The 16,140-nt window shown below is 34.9% G+C and overlaps 1 protein-coding gene across 1 annotated transcript in view; it reads right to left on the bottom strand.

Annotated features, from left to right (window-relative positions):
* Window positions 1-15,704, bottom strand: part of LOC138713583 (uncharacterized) — a 111,977-nt gene extending 96,273 nt beyond the window's left edge. Inside the window, exons 1-2 of the mRNA XM_069845771.1 lie at window positions 15,436-15,704; window positions 14,231-14,337 (exon numbers count right to left, since the gene is read on the bottom strand). Coding sequence (XP_069701872.1) covers window positions 14,231-14,337; window positions 15,436-15,456 — 128 coding nt within the window. The 5' untranslated portion in view covers window positions 15,457-15,704. The remainder of the gene's footprint in view (window positions 1-14,230; window positions 14,338-15,435) is intronic.
* Window positions 15,705-16,140: the final 436 nt, after the last annotated feature.

Below are 16,140 nucleotides of genomic sequence, written 5' to 3'. Positions count from 1 at the left end.
TCACTCTTAATTGAATGGTGCCATTAGACACTTTGAGACCTCACTGATGTCTCAGTAACCACAGAAGACCACTCAGATTCTGCCTCATGCTTTATTAGGACTATGATCATCCTTCAAGGAAGATCTAGGAACAACACCTGCAGAATTTCTGTATGGACAATCACTATGTCTTCTAGCAGACTTTTTTGGTGGGACACCTGCCAAGCATCCTCTAGATCAGTGGTCGTTAGCACTCGCTGAAATGTGCAACCGGTACGCAGTGCCGTCCCCCTGCTCTAGATCCTACATTTCTACACTTTGTGACCAGTCTGACTAAAGGATCACCCTATTATTTTAGATATAAATTATTTTTAACTTGAGTAGTACCAGTTAGGGTCTTGAAACTTAAAGAATTTGGCGGTATTTTTATTCAATTCTAACTTTAACAATCATTACAATTGTTAGATCACATCAAATTTCATTTATTAACCAAACATTTTTAATCGAAAACCTTAAATATTTGTACCCAAAGACCTAAAAACTTGGCTCATATGCTTTTGTTTGTCATGATGTCTTTCGTTGTCCTCTTCAACTTCTATACGATGGACCATATCCAGTTATTGAATGCAGAGACAAAACATTTAAACTTCGAGTTAATAGGAAGAATGTTCAGATCTCAATTAATAGACAAACCAGAACTCCTTGATGCTTCTACAGATGAGAGTAATTTGTTAAATCGACCACTGCACTCAGCAAAGAATACAATTTTATTGTAACACGTTCTGGACATAGAGTTACTTTTTTATCACATTTGTAGAGAAATTTTTTGTGCATATCTACAGGTATTATCGAACTATGTCTTTTATAAATTTAAATGTTGAAATGCATCAGTCACAATATGCAAAAAGAATATTTTATTTTATATATAATTACTTTATAAAATGTCACAAGATAGCAAAAATGAAGAAACAGCATGCTGCCTAATTTGCAAAAAATTATGTACATCCAATGCATGAATAAATATACATATCGTCTGTGAAGAAACAATACCGCATAACTGACTTTTTGACGATTTTTTGTTTTTTGGTGCGTTGGCATCCCTGACACTGCAAGCACCATTTGATAGCACGGGAAAGTGTAATTTCACCATGTAAATGTGAGAAAAAGGAGTTGAAACAATACCGCATAATTGAATTCCTGAAAATATTACTGGAATTCCGCGTAACTACACTACATGCAATACCGCCTAACTGCATTCAGGGTACATTTGTTGGAAATACTGCGTAACTGAATAAGAAAACTTCAACACGGAAGAATAAAATAATGCTGTAGGCTATTTTATGGACAAAGTGTGCGAGCTGTGTACCTCCAATTAGATAATTTCTTACAGTAATGTGTACAGTGGAAAATAGTTTAATATAACCAAACTGAATTAAAGGAGTTTTACATTTCTTTCAGTAACAAATTGAAATGTAATACACGCTCATTTAATATGGATGAGTTGATATGGGTCATCGAGGGAAAAGACTGAATTTAATATTTCTGAACAATGCTACGGGAACACGCACGTCAATCTGTGTGCCGCAAAGCATAGTTTTTCCCACCAATTCGAGCTGTATACAGTTATCTGACACATCAATACTTCTGTACCTATTAGATACTGAGTTTCGTTGTAATAAGTGTACACAATATTCTATGAAAACTGCAAGAAAGGGAGAGCCTAAGTTGGGTATAAAAGGCTGAAAACTGGAAAAGTAACGCATGACACACGCAGGGATGCAAGGAAACTAGGGGCATCATGTAATTCCAAAATGTGTTAGAAATCAAAATTCAGACAATTCAATGTATTTGGGAATGCTGAAAGACAAGAGATTTTATATATTTCTTGGAATAAAATGACCTGGGATCAGAGAAAACAATACGTGAATGGTCTTGTGGATGTAATCCCGACAAAACATCCTGGAAAGAGTACTAGTGAGTCAAGAAGAAAAGATACTTTGTTGTATCATTTCCATGTGGGCAATGAAAAGTTTCAAGTGTGCAAGAAACTGTTCTTGAATATTCTTGCAATAAGAGATTGGAGTATCAGGTATTGGTTAGAAAATTCAAAGCATGGAATGTCCTCTTGTTCTACTGTTTTCCACACTCATGCCAAAAAGGACAAAAAGGAAGAAGGTACACAATTTCTCTGGACATTTTTTGACAGTCTCCCTAAACTACCTTCCCATTATTGTCGACAGTCATCAAGCAAACTTTATTTAGAGCCTACAGTTCATTCCAAAATTCAGTACATTATTTGTATAAACAGAGATGTGCACATGAAAATACTGACCCTCTGAGCAGAGATATTTCAACCTGCTTTTCCAGGAAAGTAACATCAGCATTTATAGCCCGAAGAAAGATCAATGTGACATCTGATGTAGTTACAAAACCGGGAAAATAAGTGAAGCTGTATGGCTGCAACATGATGGAAAGAAGAAGGAACCTCGAAAAGAAAAAGAAAAGGATAAAGAGGATGCTGAAATGGAACTGGGCAATGTATCCACCATGGATCTCCAGGCAGTCAAAATAGTTCCATACATACAGGCAAGTTCTGTGTATTATAAGACTAAGTCATGTGTGCAAAACTTTACAATTTACAACTTGAAAAATCATGATGTCGTATGTTACTGGTTCAACGAAACGCAGGCAGAACTGGTGGCATTGGTTTTCGCCACTTGTGTAATAGATGCATTGACTGACTGCATAAAAGAAAATCCTCTGCCAGTAATTTTGTACTCTGATGGATGTACATACCAAAATAGAAATGCAGTCATGTTTAATGCCCTCCTTGGTCTAGCAATTTCTGTGTTGATTACCCAAAAATATCTAGAGAAGGGTCGCACTCAGATGGAGTGTGATTCAGTTCACAGTGCAATTGAATGCAAGTTAAAATGTTTCAATAACAAGAGAAGCAAGAAAGAAACCCACACCTTACTATGTTAAGCATTTAGATTATTCTTTCTTCAGAAATTATGCCGACAAAATATTTTGATTTATTATTCAATTCGCCCAGGAAGAGGAACTAATGAACCCACTGTAACTGATCTGAGGGCAATACAATATCGTCCTGATGGTACAATTTTTTTTTTTTTTTTTTTTTTTTCAAGTTTCGTTTCACTTTAGACTGGCAAGTAATGCCAAGGCATCCCAGAAAACAAAGTACTTAAGTGACTACAAGAAATTATATTCTCAACCACTGAGAATAAAAAAAGTCAAAGTGAAATCACTTGCAGCAACTAAAAATTGTTTTGCCAAAGTACTGTCATGCATTCTATGATAACATTGGTTATGTGTAATTTTGTTTATAAGCAAGGTGTATTTCCTTATGTCATAAATGACAATCTTAAAAGCAACACTATAATTCATTAACACGTCTCACAAAATAATAAACATAATTATAGTTACATCATATTGATCTTTTTCAAGGTGATTGTTTTACAGGAAACCTTTCCAAATATTGTTTAACAAGTACAATATTTTTCTGTAAAAAACTTAAGTAATATCACAAATAAAATCAAGAGTACCAAAACATTACTTACTTATTTTAATTATAACACTTCTTCACTTTAAAAATGTTCTATCATTGAAAATTAAGTGAAAACTAATTTAGTGCAATACCACTTAACTGACATAAATCTTCACAGCTAGCCTTCTAATACCACGTAACTAACATAAATAACTTAAAATTGGAATATAGTTTCATTTTCGGATACCGTACACATTTCTAGCGTTATTTACTAATGCCATGCCGAATTTCACATTACGGAAGTGATTAGTTTTTTTTTTTAATTACGTTTTTTGTTTGCCCTGTAAAATTTGCATTTTGTTACTTACGCGGTATTGTTTCTTCACCGACGATATGGGTAAAGCCCATCCAGAAGAGAGAAGAAAAAAACTGGTACACAGGTATACTATAGCATCTTCTCATTAATCAGATTTTAATAACGCAAGCAATATTTTACCCAACAAAAACATTACTGACACCTCAGCTACATATCAACAGTTTCCAAAAACTCTTTGAAACAACAAATCAAACTTCTGAAGTTAACAGCCACGATCCTGTTCAAGTTTTCCAACTGAATGAAGATGTAACATCTAATCCAGAAAGCACTCAAAATAATCCTACAAGTTTTCATCCAATGAAAGAGTGGGAAGAAAAGCTATGCCACATCCAGTCTGTAGGAACAAGTAAAGATTTTGAAGCTCTAATGGAAGATGTTAGGCATTTTTTTCACACAGCAAAGGACTAAATTGTCAGGACCCTAACACCCAGCTGTGAAGCATTATTAAGCTCGTAAAGTAAGTAAAATTAACAGTAAATATAATTATAAAACAACATCCAATCCACAAAGGAAATCTAAGAGACAGCGAACAGTGGCGAAGCATCCATAGATGTGCTGGAAGCGGCGCTTCCTCTTCTGCTTTGTAATACTGACTATTTTATTTTATGTTTTGTCCAATAACTAATTCTCTCATTGTGGAATTGTGTTTATTTCCGTTAAAGATGAATTTCGTTTGCGGAATGGAATCTAGTGTGAGACTGGTAAGTTAGCTGGCCACACTCCACTGGCTGCGTCTCCCTACATTTCCACTATTCGCCACTGCTAACCAACCTCACTTCTCCAATGCCTGTGTTTGCCTGCTTGGTGCCTTGGAAACACTACACAAAGCACAGGTCCCCATTCGCAGTGGCCAGTTCACGTGTTGGTGCTATGTAAAGTATTATTTTTCGTGGTTATTTAGATGTCTGCGTGTTGAAGTTAAGAACTTTGTATTAATATGATTTCACTGGTTCCATCCATATCGTAGTATTGACTGAAGTTCTTCTGAATTCATGTTGTGAGTGATCATAGTGTTGTTTGATATGGAGGCAGGAAGCTTAGATGTTGGCCGTGTGCTTCCAGCATGTAACAGTAACTCACTTCCCCCTCTCACTTCGCCTTCCACTCTCTGCTGTTCAGTTGACCATCTTATTGAGCAGAAGAGTTTCAGTTCATTATATTACCAAGATAAAATGAATATTATTCAAAGTGGTAGACCCTGGTAATCTTAAGCTAGAAATTCAACAAAAAGGATGTAAAGTGTTTACGCGCCACTTTAATATGAAAATGTACGATTCAACATCATAGTTATGTGGTTGTAGTAAATTACGAAAGTTATTTTGTTGGCCTTGTCTATTGTTTTTCATTGAGAAAAATGTTTGGTCTAAAGCAGGTTTTGATGACCTGACTAATTTTCATGAAACTCAAGAAAGGCATATACTTTCTCAAAGTCATATAAAAGCTCAAATCCAGATAAAACAGTTCAGAAAAGTACGAATAGAATGTAGCTTGAATGAACACTTACGTTTGTCAATTGAGGCCCATAATGAAAGTGTTAGAAAAACAGGAGATTAGTTATTCATTTTATTAAAGTTGCGTGTTTCTTGGGGAAACAAGAACTAGCTTTTCGCGGCCACGATGAGTCAGCAAACTCTACAAATAGGGGATATTATGTTGAATTATTACACGAAAGGGCAGAGATGGATCCCGAACTACAACCTCATTTAAATAATTCAACAGTAATTTCTGGATTGTCAAGTAATAGTCAAAATTACATCATATCGTCTATTTCAGAATACATGTATCAAGAAATTAAGAAAGATGGAAGTCAAGCCCCCTTTGTCATTGTTAACTGTCGACCGTAATTCAGTATGTGAACATTGACGGTAGTATTGAGGAAAGACTTCTAGGTTTTAGGAACATAAGGACTATTCTGCGAATGCCCTAGCTCAGCATGTTTTCAATACTTTGATCGATTTTGATTGCGAGAAAAAGTTAGTTACTCAGACTTACGATGGAGCAGTCGTTATGGCAGATCAACATAGCGGGCTTCAAGTTCAGGTGCATGAAAAAGTCCCCAAGCAATTTTTGTTCATTGCTACACCCATAGATTGAACTTGGTTCTATCACAAGCTGATAGTTACATCACAGAGTGTAAAATATTTTTCATCGCTCTCACAGGTTTCAGGACATTCTTTTCCAAATCTATAAAGAGGACAGAAGCACTAGATACTGAAATAAAACGATTCCCCAGTTTAGCTCCCACAATATGGAACTATAACAGCAGGCTGCTAGAAACAGTGTATGAATACAAAATGGAATTACGCGATTTATTTATGTCCATAAATGAAAATTCCGACAAATGGGATTCTGATATGATTATTTCAGCTGCAGGCCTGCTTTCAAAATTGCAAGATTTTGATTTCAACTTCCTTCTTGTAGTATTCGCTTCAATTTTCCCCCCACTCTGATGCACTCTTTCAAGTTCTTAAAAAGAAATTCTTGATATTAGTTTCTGATTAAAGAGTATTGATAACTTCACTGCTCATCTTACACGGCTCAGAGAAGATTTCGACTCTATATGGTGTAAAACTGAAATTGTCACCTCTCAGTTAGAAAGTGACTTGCTGCCCACAAACCGCACAAAGAGAGCTAGACTAGAAAATGTTTCAGGCGATGATAGGAAATCTTCATACAGAAGATTGTTTTTCGAAATAATTGATGTTATGAATGCTAACATTAACCACAGATTCAGTGACATTTCCAAGCTAAAATTCCTCCCTCTTTTAGAGGTCAGAAATTTTCACAATTTTCAAAAAAAGTTCTCGGAAGATGAACTTTCAAATCTAAAAGAGAGTTATGGTAACTTCTTTGACTTCCCTAAATTGGGAAGTGAGCTATCTGTACTGTATAAAGAACCACATATGCACAAAGAGAGTATATCGTTGAATTGTATAGGTACTTAATAAATTCTGATCTTACAGACGTACTCCCTGAGGTATACAGGCTTGCCCAACTCATTATAACGATCTCAGCATCTAGCGCTTCTGCTGAAAGATTTTTTTCAACACTGAAGCGCATAAGGGTGAATATTCTGAAATGGGTAAATGTATGTCCTGGCTGATTTAAGGAGTTTCTTGAAAATGTTAACTGATTACTTTTGCGTTTAATTAACTAACTCTCACATGTTTTAGTTGGAAACAAAGCACAAAAGGATTACTTTTAAAATTTATAATTAAAAAATAATGTTCAAACGTCAAAATGTAACTACGGTCCCTATGTTCCCAACTACATTTTACTCTGTTTTACTAAGTTTTTCTCGGAATGTTTCGATTTGATTTTATTTCCTCGGCCAAGATTATAAAAATAAATAGTTAAAATACTTATGAAAGACACGAATTGTTATTTGTTTAATTCTCAAAGGACACAACTTTAACGTAAAGTTTGTCCCCAGAAATTTCGTAACGCTGGTCCCTTGAAATAAAAGAGCTACACAAAAGACAATTTTGCTTCATGTGGTAAATTTTAACGGATGGTAATGATGAGAGGTCAACATGGCACCAGTTAAAACACTTTTCGTCCATTGTCGTAATTTATTTTATTGAAAAATACAAAAATCATCACTGATGACTGAATGTTATGTTTTCTATTGGTAACACCAGTCCCAGGTGGCATTAAATATAGTTTGTATATATTAAACTTTCGTAGTATATGCAAAACATTACAATGTTTGTCAACTAAAAAATCTAACCTCCATGATATTTTTAACGATTTATTTTGTCAGAACTATTGCGGAAATTATACTAATTTGTAACAACGATCCCTTTATTGTGGAACCGAGGTTTCATTTAACATACAATTATTAAATACAGGTGGATAAAGTAACTTCGAATATTATTTCATGTGATTGTTTATAGGAAAGAAAAAAAGTCTGATGATGAAAGTAGGCAATATAAAAGGGAGAAGATACATAGGCAGAGGGCAAATATGACTGAAGAGGAGTTGCAGAAAAAAAAGGGACTATGGCAAAGAATATAAAAAAAAAGAAAGAAAATAGCAGATATGACTATCGTGAAAAAAGAAATGTTCGAAGATAAGTGAAATCTGAAGTACAGAAGTTTAGAAGATACCTTAAACAATGGGCTATAAGGGAAAGATGACAACAATCCCTTGATTTTTTTTAAATTAGAAAATCTCACATAAAATTTTTTTTAAGCTCAACTGATACCAGAATCTTCAATAATAGGAGGAAATGTAACCAATGTGAGAAAAAAGTACACAATTTAATATAATATATTTTTTTTCCAGTTTTGTTATTCATATTTGCCCATTTCAGAATATTCACCCATAAAGACATATCTTTCAAGGTCAAGATAGATTGTCGTCACTTGCTCTTCTTAGCATAGAGAAGCCTTTGCTTGCAAAACTACGGAGAATACCGACATTTAAAGATGACGTCATAGATATCTTCACCAACAAAAGTCGGAGGATTGAACTCAACTTCAAAAAATATGGTAAAGATTTTCAGGTTTTATAAAAATGTTAACATAAATCAGAAAGCAATTAAATTTATGGCAAAAGTTGGAAAAGACCCTTCTAAAGACAAGCTTCCCCTACTCTTGGACCCACGCCTCGCCACTGACAGCGAATGAAAAACAGGCAAAAATATGAGTATGAATAAGCCCAGTATCAATTTTACAATGAAAGACGTAAAGTAACAAGAAAAGTTTTACATAATTTAAATCACAAAGTTACGTGCAAAATCTCGACGCGTCTGATAACTGAACATTTTGAGCATGTTTTTAGTATGATAAATAATAGCTCCCCTCTTTCTGATGAGGATGAAAATTCCATACAATTTTCTGAAGATATAGTGATTACCGAGGATAATATTCATAAAGAGTTATTTGGTATTAAAGTTGACACTCCCCTGAACCAGATACACGTTTTAAGGCATCTCAAAGCTAGGTACCAAATTTCTTACGCTACTTGCAAACACTATGCTTCATTTTAATCATGTTCCAAAATTCATGAAATTAGCGCGTAAATAAAGGAGGCAACGCAAATGATTTAAAACACTGGAGGCAATTACTATTTACTCTGCCATCTGAAGAGTCATTGAAAGAGCCCTTGACATTAAGCTTCGATCTTATATTGCATTAAATGCTCATCAAAGAGGTTTTATTATATAACTGGAACTCATATCAATGCATCCTTAATAAATGGCTATCTTCAATCATCTAAGCTTAACAAGAAGGACTGTTGTGTCGTGTTTCAAGACGTGTCAAAAGCCTTTGATTCTGTTGACCATGAACATATTATTAGAGCCCTTAAATCATCTGGCATTCCAGAACCTGTTCAGACTTATTAGTTCCAGTGGCGTAGCATGAAATTTTGAGCAGGGGAAGCTAACTCAAGTTGTCTTTCATGCAATATGAGAAAATGTATTACAAAAATACAGTCTTAAAATAAATAGTAGTCAATTTCAAGTCAGCAGTCGAAGATTGGTTGGAACATCGTAAGTAACACCAATAAGGCATGACCTCAAATGAGACGTAATAAAATACGATTTCACGGTTTACACATATCTCTAACAAATAGACACGTATACGTATAACATTAGCTCACTCCCTGTCATACTTAGAGAAATCACAATATTAGTATCATTACGTAAGTATGCGTCTGTCTTTTGGTTGTGTCCTTCATTGACAGCAAGGGAGTCGGTCATTTGTTTTTTAAATCACACTTTTGTTCGTAAGTCAGTCTTGATAATACAATTGTCCTAAAAAATTCAAGTAAATTAGTGTCAGGAACTGTTATTTCGCTCGTTATTTATTATATCAGCCACAATGCACACTAACACTTCAACTGAACACAACTGACGAATAGGGATAACTCGGAAACTACTTATTTTAAATGTTAAAGCTAGCTTCTTTTCAAGCCTTGCGACTAGGGTAGTTTAAAAGGGATGGAAAATCTGCGGGGTGGATTACACAGAAGAAACCGGTCTGCTTGGAAGCTGGTGTGTGCAGGCTTCTTGTTTGCTGCTGCATCACAAATAATCCTGAGCTGCCGCATCACAATATTTAACGCGTAAATATAAATTCTATTAAAATTAATAAATAATTTTCTCCATAAACTGCAGGTTTATTATGAAATTATTATTAACTGGGGAAGCTAAGCTTTTTAGCTTACATTGACGCTACGCCACTGATTAGTTCCTTAGTTCCTTATTAACTAATAATACAATTCAAATAGAAACTAACCACATAAAAACCAAACCGATAAGTGAAAATGAGGCGTTACTCAAGGATCTTCATTGTCTCCAATAATTTTCAATTTGGTACTGAATTTCATTCTAGAAAATTTAACAGATTATGAAATTAGCAAACAATATGGTTTTACACTTTCCAATGATCTTCAAAACCTAAGTGCTTTCGCATTTGCAAATGATTTGGCTCTCGTTGGAAAAGATGAAAAGTCCGCAACAGCTCCCATTGATTTGGCTGAAAGCAAATTAGATAAACTAGGTCTTGAAATTAACGCTATTAAAAGCAAGTGTATAATTCTCGAAAGAGGTACTTTAACTAAAACTAAAGAAGCTCTCATTTCACTTCATGGATCAGCTACATAGTACTGATGATAAATCTGAAACAATTAGATATCTGGGAGTTGATTTTCGCGACAAAATATACTTAGATAAAAGAAAATTGTAAAGAATTTAACACGTGATCTTAACAATCTTACACAAACTCCATTACTGAACCCTGATCAGAAACTGATGACTGTGAATGAATATAATGGGCTCTTCTATACTTTGCAATGTGCTGATAATTTCCTTAAAGATCTAGACAAAATAATTAGAAGTGCTGTCAAAGAAATTATATCTCTTCCTGATGACACACCTAATGACATGCTATATGCTTCTAAAAAAGTACTTGGCCTGAGACTTACTAAGGCAGAATGGGAAGTTAATATTCAGCACTTTAATATCTATACTCGACTCTCACAAGTCAGTGATGATCATCTTCTCCTTGACAGGAATCTTGAAAAGAAGAAGAAAACTGCTCTCAAGTGCCAGAATAACACTCGAACTACTGGAAGACATCTATGTGATGAATTGCGAAAGAGATGTTTGAATCCTGGTGTCAGTTACCTCATAAGGGGAAAGGTGTAATCATCTACAAAGAATATCCAAGAGCCAATTCATGGGTCAGTACTAAAAATAATTTGTCATCTTCGAAATATATTAATGCAATCAAGGAGTCCTGCAACCTTACTGCAGTGCGCTCTGTTCCTGGCAGAGTTTCAGTATGACCCGTTGCCATCAATCTGGCTGCAATGAGACAGAAACTCGCCATGTATTGGGTTTTTGTCGGAAAGGAGAGTTATTGCATAACAACAGGCATCATAGAGTCCGTGGAGCCAATACCTGTCTTCTTTGGAATAAGGGTTGGGAAGTTCATGAAAAGGTCCACTGTATTTCTGAAGATGACTCTCACAGAGGAGCAAATATAATAGCAATAAACAAGCAACAACAAAAGGCTATTATCATAGATCCAACTATATGCATGGAGAGAGATCTAAACCAAGCTCATCAGGTTGATCATGAGAAGAGGGCCATTTATGAGTCTTGTATTCTCTACCTTAGTGCCAGGTATAACATTCCTCTCTTCAATTGGTCAGTGACAGGCTTATTTTTTGGTGCTCAGGGTTCTTTATCAAAATTTACATATAATTTTTTTAAACAATTATCAATACTACCTTTTGAAATTCAAAAAATCATCTCCCAAATTCTTAAAGATTCCCTGCAGATTATACAATTTAATTTATACCACTCAGAAGGTCTTAATCAAGTATATGCTAATTTTAAATAAAATCTTTTATTTATCAGTCTTAAGCAAAGTTGCAGAGGAAGTCGGTTCGCTTTGTGCAAGTCAGGGGATAGTAACATGTAGTAAAGGCGTTGACCTGTGTTAAACCGGTGAATAAGAGCACATAATAGTGAAATGGAGGACAGTACAGTGAAACAAGACATAATGGAAATGAAGGAAAGCTTGTCAGAACTAAGAAAGAAGATGGAAAAAATTCAACTGGAAAACGAAATTCTGAAAAGCAAATGGGATCAATTTGAGGAGAAAAAAAACTTGTTATTTTTCGGGATAGAAGAAAAAGATAGAGAACAGAGTATCGATACATATGAGAAGATATTATGAGTATGTTGGGAATGTTTTGGTATGGACGTGAGTGATGGACAAGTACAGGATGCATTTAGAGTAGGAAAGAAGCAAATATAAAATTCAGAACAAGTTAGGCCAATATTAGTAAAATTTATGACTGTGGTTACGAAGGATAGGATTATGAAGAATAGAAGGATGCTAGGGAACACAACAGTCAGAATAGATAATGACTGGAGCTACAAAGTGAGAAGAAGAAGAAGAAGAAGAAGAGGAGTTTTAATTCCTTTTCTTAAAGCAGCACGAAAAAATGGACAATTCGCGAAACTTATCAAGGACAAAATTAAGATAAACAATTTGGTTTTTAGTGTAGAGGAGTGCTTAGTAACGTTAAAGAAACCAATTGTACACTCAGAAGAAAAGGAAAGAAACAGAAAAATTTTGAAAGATAAAATCAAGAATATCATATCTAAATGCGAGATTAGTGACACAAGTGTGCTGAATGTACGCGAGACAAATGCAAATGTGTCAAACTCAGCGAAAATTTCCGGAAAGCAGGCAGTAACGTCAACTGAAGAAGAATCAGGAGTGACGCAAAGCAAGCACAGCAGAACAAAACAAGGTGAAAAAACAGTATGACTTAAGGAAATGGTGTGGAGGGTTTAATAAAGCGTGAGATAAGAAAACTAAGACCTAAAAAGTAGCAATGTGGAAAAGTGAGTACTGAAAAGTGCAAATAGAGATGGAGAGTGAGGGGAAATGTGTCATGCAGGAGGGGGGTATAGTATTTTTGATATAATAATGGGTTAGGAGTAAAGTAGTGGAAGAATTGATGACAGACAAGAAAATACTAGAGGAAGAATTGCAATAATAAATTAAAAATAAGTAATGTCCTAAATGGCTTGTACGAAAGGCGCTGTAAAACAGTGAGATGGCACTGCATACTAATAATGTGAAGTGCCGCCTCACCATAAGGTATATTGCTTAAAGACAAATATATACATTCATTCATTCATACATTCATTCAAATAAAATCTTTTATTTATAAGTTTAATTTTAAGGTAATCTCTAAGATTTTATTTTTATAACAATATCTATATTTAATTCAATATATTTATTGCTATTAATTTCCAGATTAAGGACGGACGATTTATTTTTCTTTAAATCTCTCTCTCTACTGTATTGTTGGAACTGGGAATTTGTAATGAGCTCTATCAAGTAGGCCTAGCGGCCCTTGGCAGTGCCAAGACACTATCTTTTGAGGCTGAGTGGCACCAGGGCACTTTTATTATTATATTATCATCAAATTTTTCATTAATAAAAAGTCATAACAGGTAAAGGTATCCCCGTAACATGCCATGAAGGCACTTGGGGGGCATGGAGGTAGAGCCCCATGCTTTCGATGACCTCGGCACTAGAATGAGGTGGTGTGGTTGGCACCATGCTCTGACCGCCTTTTACCCCTGGGAAAGACCCGGTATTCAATTTTATAGGAGGCTGAGTGAATCTCGGGGCTGTTCTGAAAGTTTGGCAACGAGAAAAAATCCTGTCACCACCTGGGATCGAACCCCGGACCTTCCAGTCTGTAGCCAGCTGATCTACCAACCGAGCTACCCGGCCACCAATAAAAAGTCATACTGTATTTTATTCACATATAAACAATTTCATAGTGAGGTCTAGTTCATAAACTTAACAACCTCTATATCTAAATTCGAACCCATGTATTTTCGTCTGACATTCCATAAGCATTCCTGTAGAAATGATGACGATGACGACGACGATGGTGACGACAATGAAGACAACTAACTTACTACCAGTACTACCGAAATTCCAGAGCCAGGGCACTTCTGTTTAAAAATACATCACTGCTTTTAAGTGTCAATAAATTGATGAGATTTCTAAAGTATATACAGTAGGCTATACATACGAGTACATTGTTAGAGTCTAAGTTTAATGTATGAAATTTATGTAAATCTGGCTTAAGGCTTTATGTTTTCTACATAAAATACCTATAACAGTTTCCTACTTAATAATTACAGTTTTCATGAAGAATTTCATTTTCATCAGATTTCTTTTGCTTTCATAGCAAAAGTTCAGAGATAGATCGGTTAAGACAAAAAGGATTAAAAAGAATTTTGTTTGAGGTGGCACAAATACATATTTCGAACTTCAACTTCCTAATCAGTTAACTTAGGCCTAGACACTGCTTACATTCTACTTCCTCGAGAAACTTCTTTAAGATAGGAAGCCAGCAAACTGTCAAATATCTTGTTATTCTCCTTCTCACAGTTGCTGAGTTCCTTCCTTTTCATAAGATCCTGCAATTTAAAAAATATGCATTAGGCCTAATAAACATAATTTTAATGGAATTAGTAGTTCAAAGTTGGGTTGTTTCATTTTTCTGCAAAATAAAGTAGGCAGGCCTAATTACATAGTCTTGTTTATATACTTAGGTATATTACTTCACAATACAGTTACACAGAGTATATGCGTTTTAATCTTTCATTGTGACTGTGATAATAATTAGGCTTTTGGGTATTCTACCATGTCCCGAAACTTGACTGTTCCAACGTTTCAGAACTACATAGCCTATGTACAGGTTCCATCATTAGGACCAATAGGTAAGACCAAAGGGATCACCTACTCCATTGGGCTTGCTATGCTATGGCTAGTCCAGACAACTGAGTATGGCATATATTTGGTAATGTATGTGCCCTGGACCTCTACTATAAGATGATGGCCTGACCAATGCTTAGATCTACTACATAATTACGTACCTTATTTTCAATCAAGTTGTAACTTTTTAAGACCACACTTTTGAAAGAAAAATGTTTCGAACAAAATTTTCTATTACTCAAAGTATTAGAGCTGTCCCTCCCTCCCCCCCCCCCCCTGTGCCCCATGAATGGAACCCAATGGAATCCTGCCCATGACAATCTGAAAGATACCCCCCCCCCCCACCTCTAATGAGACTTTTAAAAAATTAACATTTAACTTATAGTTTTATTGGTCCATTTAAGAGAAACCAACTTGTAACAGTTTATGTGGATCACCCTGTGCATTGTGTATGTCTGTATGGCATTGCAATTTGATAAACTGATCTAACACTAAACATTAATATTTTGCAACATAATGTTAACTAAATTAGCTAACAAAATTGAAATTAATATTAAACTACAAAAGTAACCACCTATCATTAGCAGTTATTACTGTTATTGTATCTACGTTATATTTCACCAGTGCTCATAAAATTACTCAATTATTGTCTGATCTATCATTTTCATTCAGTTTATTCTTATACTGAAACGAGTTCTTATCTTTAGAATTTACGATAAAATAATTTAGGCGTTCTACGTTATTATTTTGTACTGTATCCACATAGCAAAACCAAAATGTATTTCGAAAAACAAACATACCAGTTCGTATCTCCTCAACATCTTGAAAAAAAAACAGAGTTGACGTATATATATATATATATATTACGAACATTAATCTTGAGTTGATTTATAATCGTTATAATAAAGGTAAAAAAATATATGAAATGTTGCCATCAACACGTAGCACAATCTGACACATGCAGACATGATCAGACAAATGACAAATTACCACTGCTCTAAAGATTACCACAACACAGTGGTCGAAACGTCAGCCACGAGCACCAAGACAATGCGGTATTTAAGCCCGGAAGTTTCTCCACTTCCCCATTTGCCAGCTGTACCGGTGCATTATTGGTTCGTTGGTTGGTTTTAATTTAGAGACGTCCTAATCAACCAATACCGTTTGTATAATAACGTCTTTGTTAATTCATATTAAGAAAACAAGGATTATGTAAGTAGGCCTAAATATAAATATGTCAATATTACTAATAATCCAATAATTATACAATTAATGGCAAATAGAAAGTATTGTTCCAGTGCAGACGACCGCACTTAATCGAAACGGACGTCGTAATCGGTAGGTATTTATAAGTACCAATATACAAATTTTCCCTACGTATGTCTTCATTTTAAGTAAGAGTCGTAAAAATACTTGGGACAATAAAAAAGAAACTCTACTGCATGTTGTAGCAGTACAGTCGTTAGTTAAAATAATTATGAATTAGAAATGAAAAACGGCAACAT

The sequence above is a fragment of the Periplaneta americana genome, chromosome 14 (genome assembly GCF_040183065.1).
Source record: "Periplaneta americana isolate PAMFEO1 chromosome 14, P.americana_PAMFEO1_priV1, whole genome shotgun sequence".
NCBI lineage: Eukaryota > Metazoa > Arthropoda > Insecta > Blattodea > Blattidae > Periplaneta > Periplaneta americana.
This window is presented reverse-complemented; position numbering and strand designations above follow the sequence as displayed.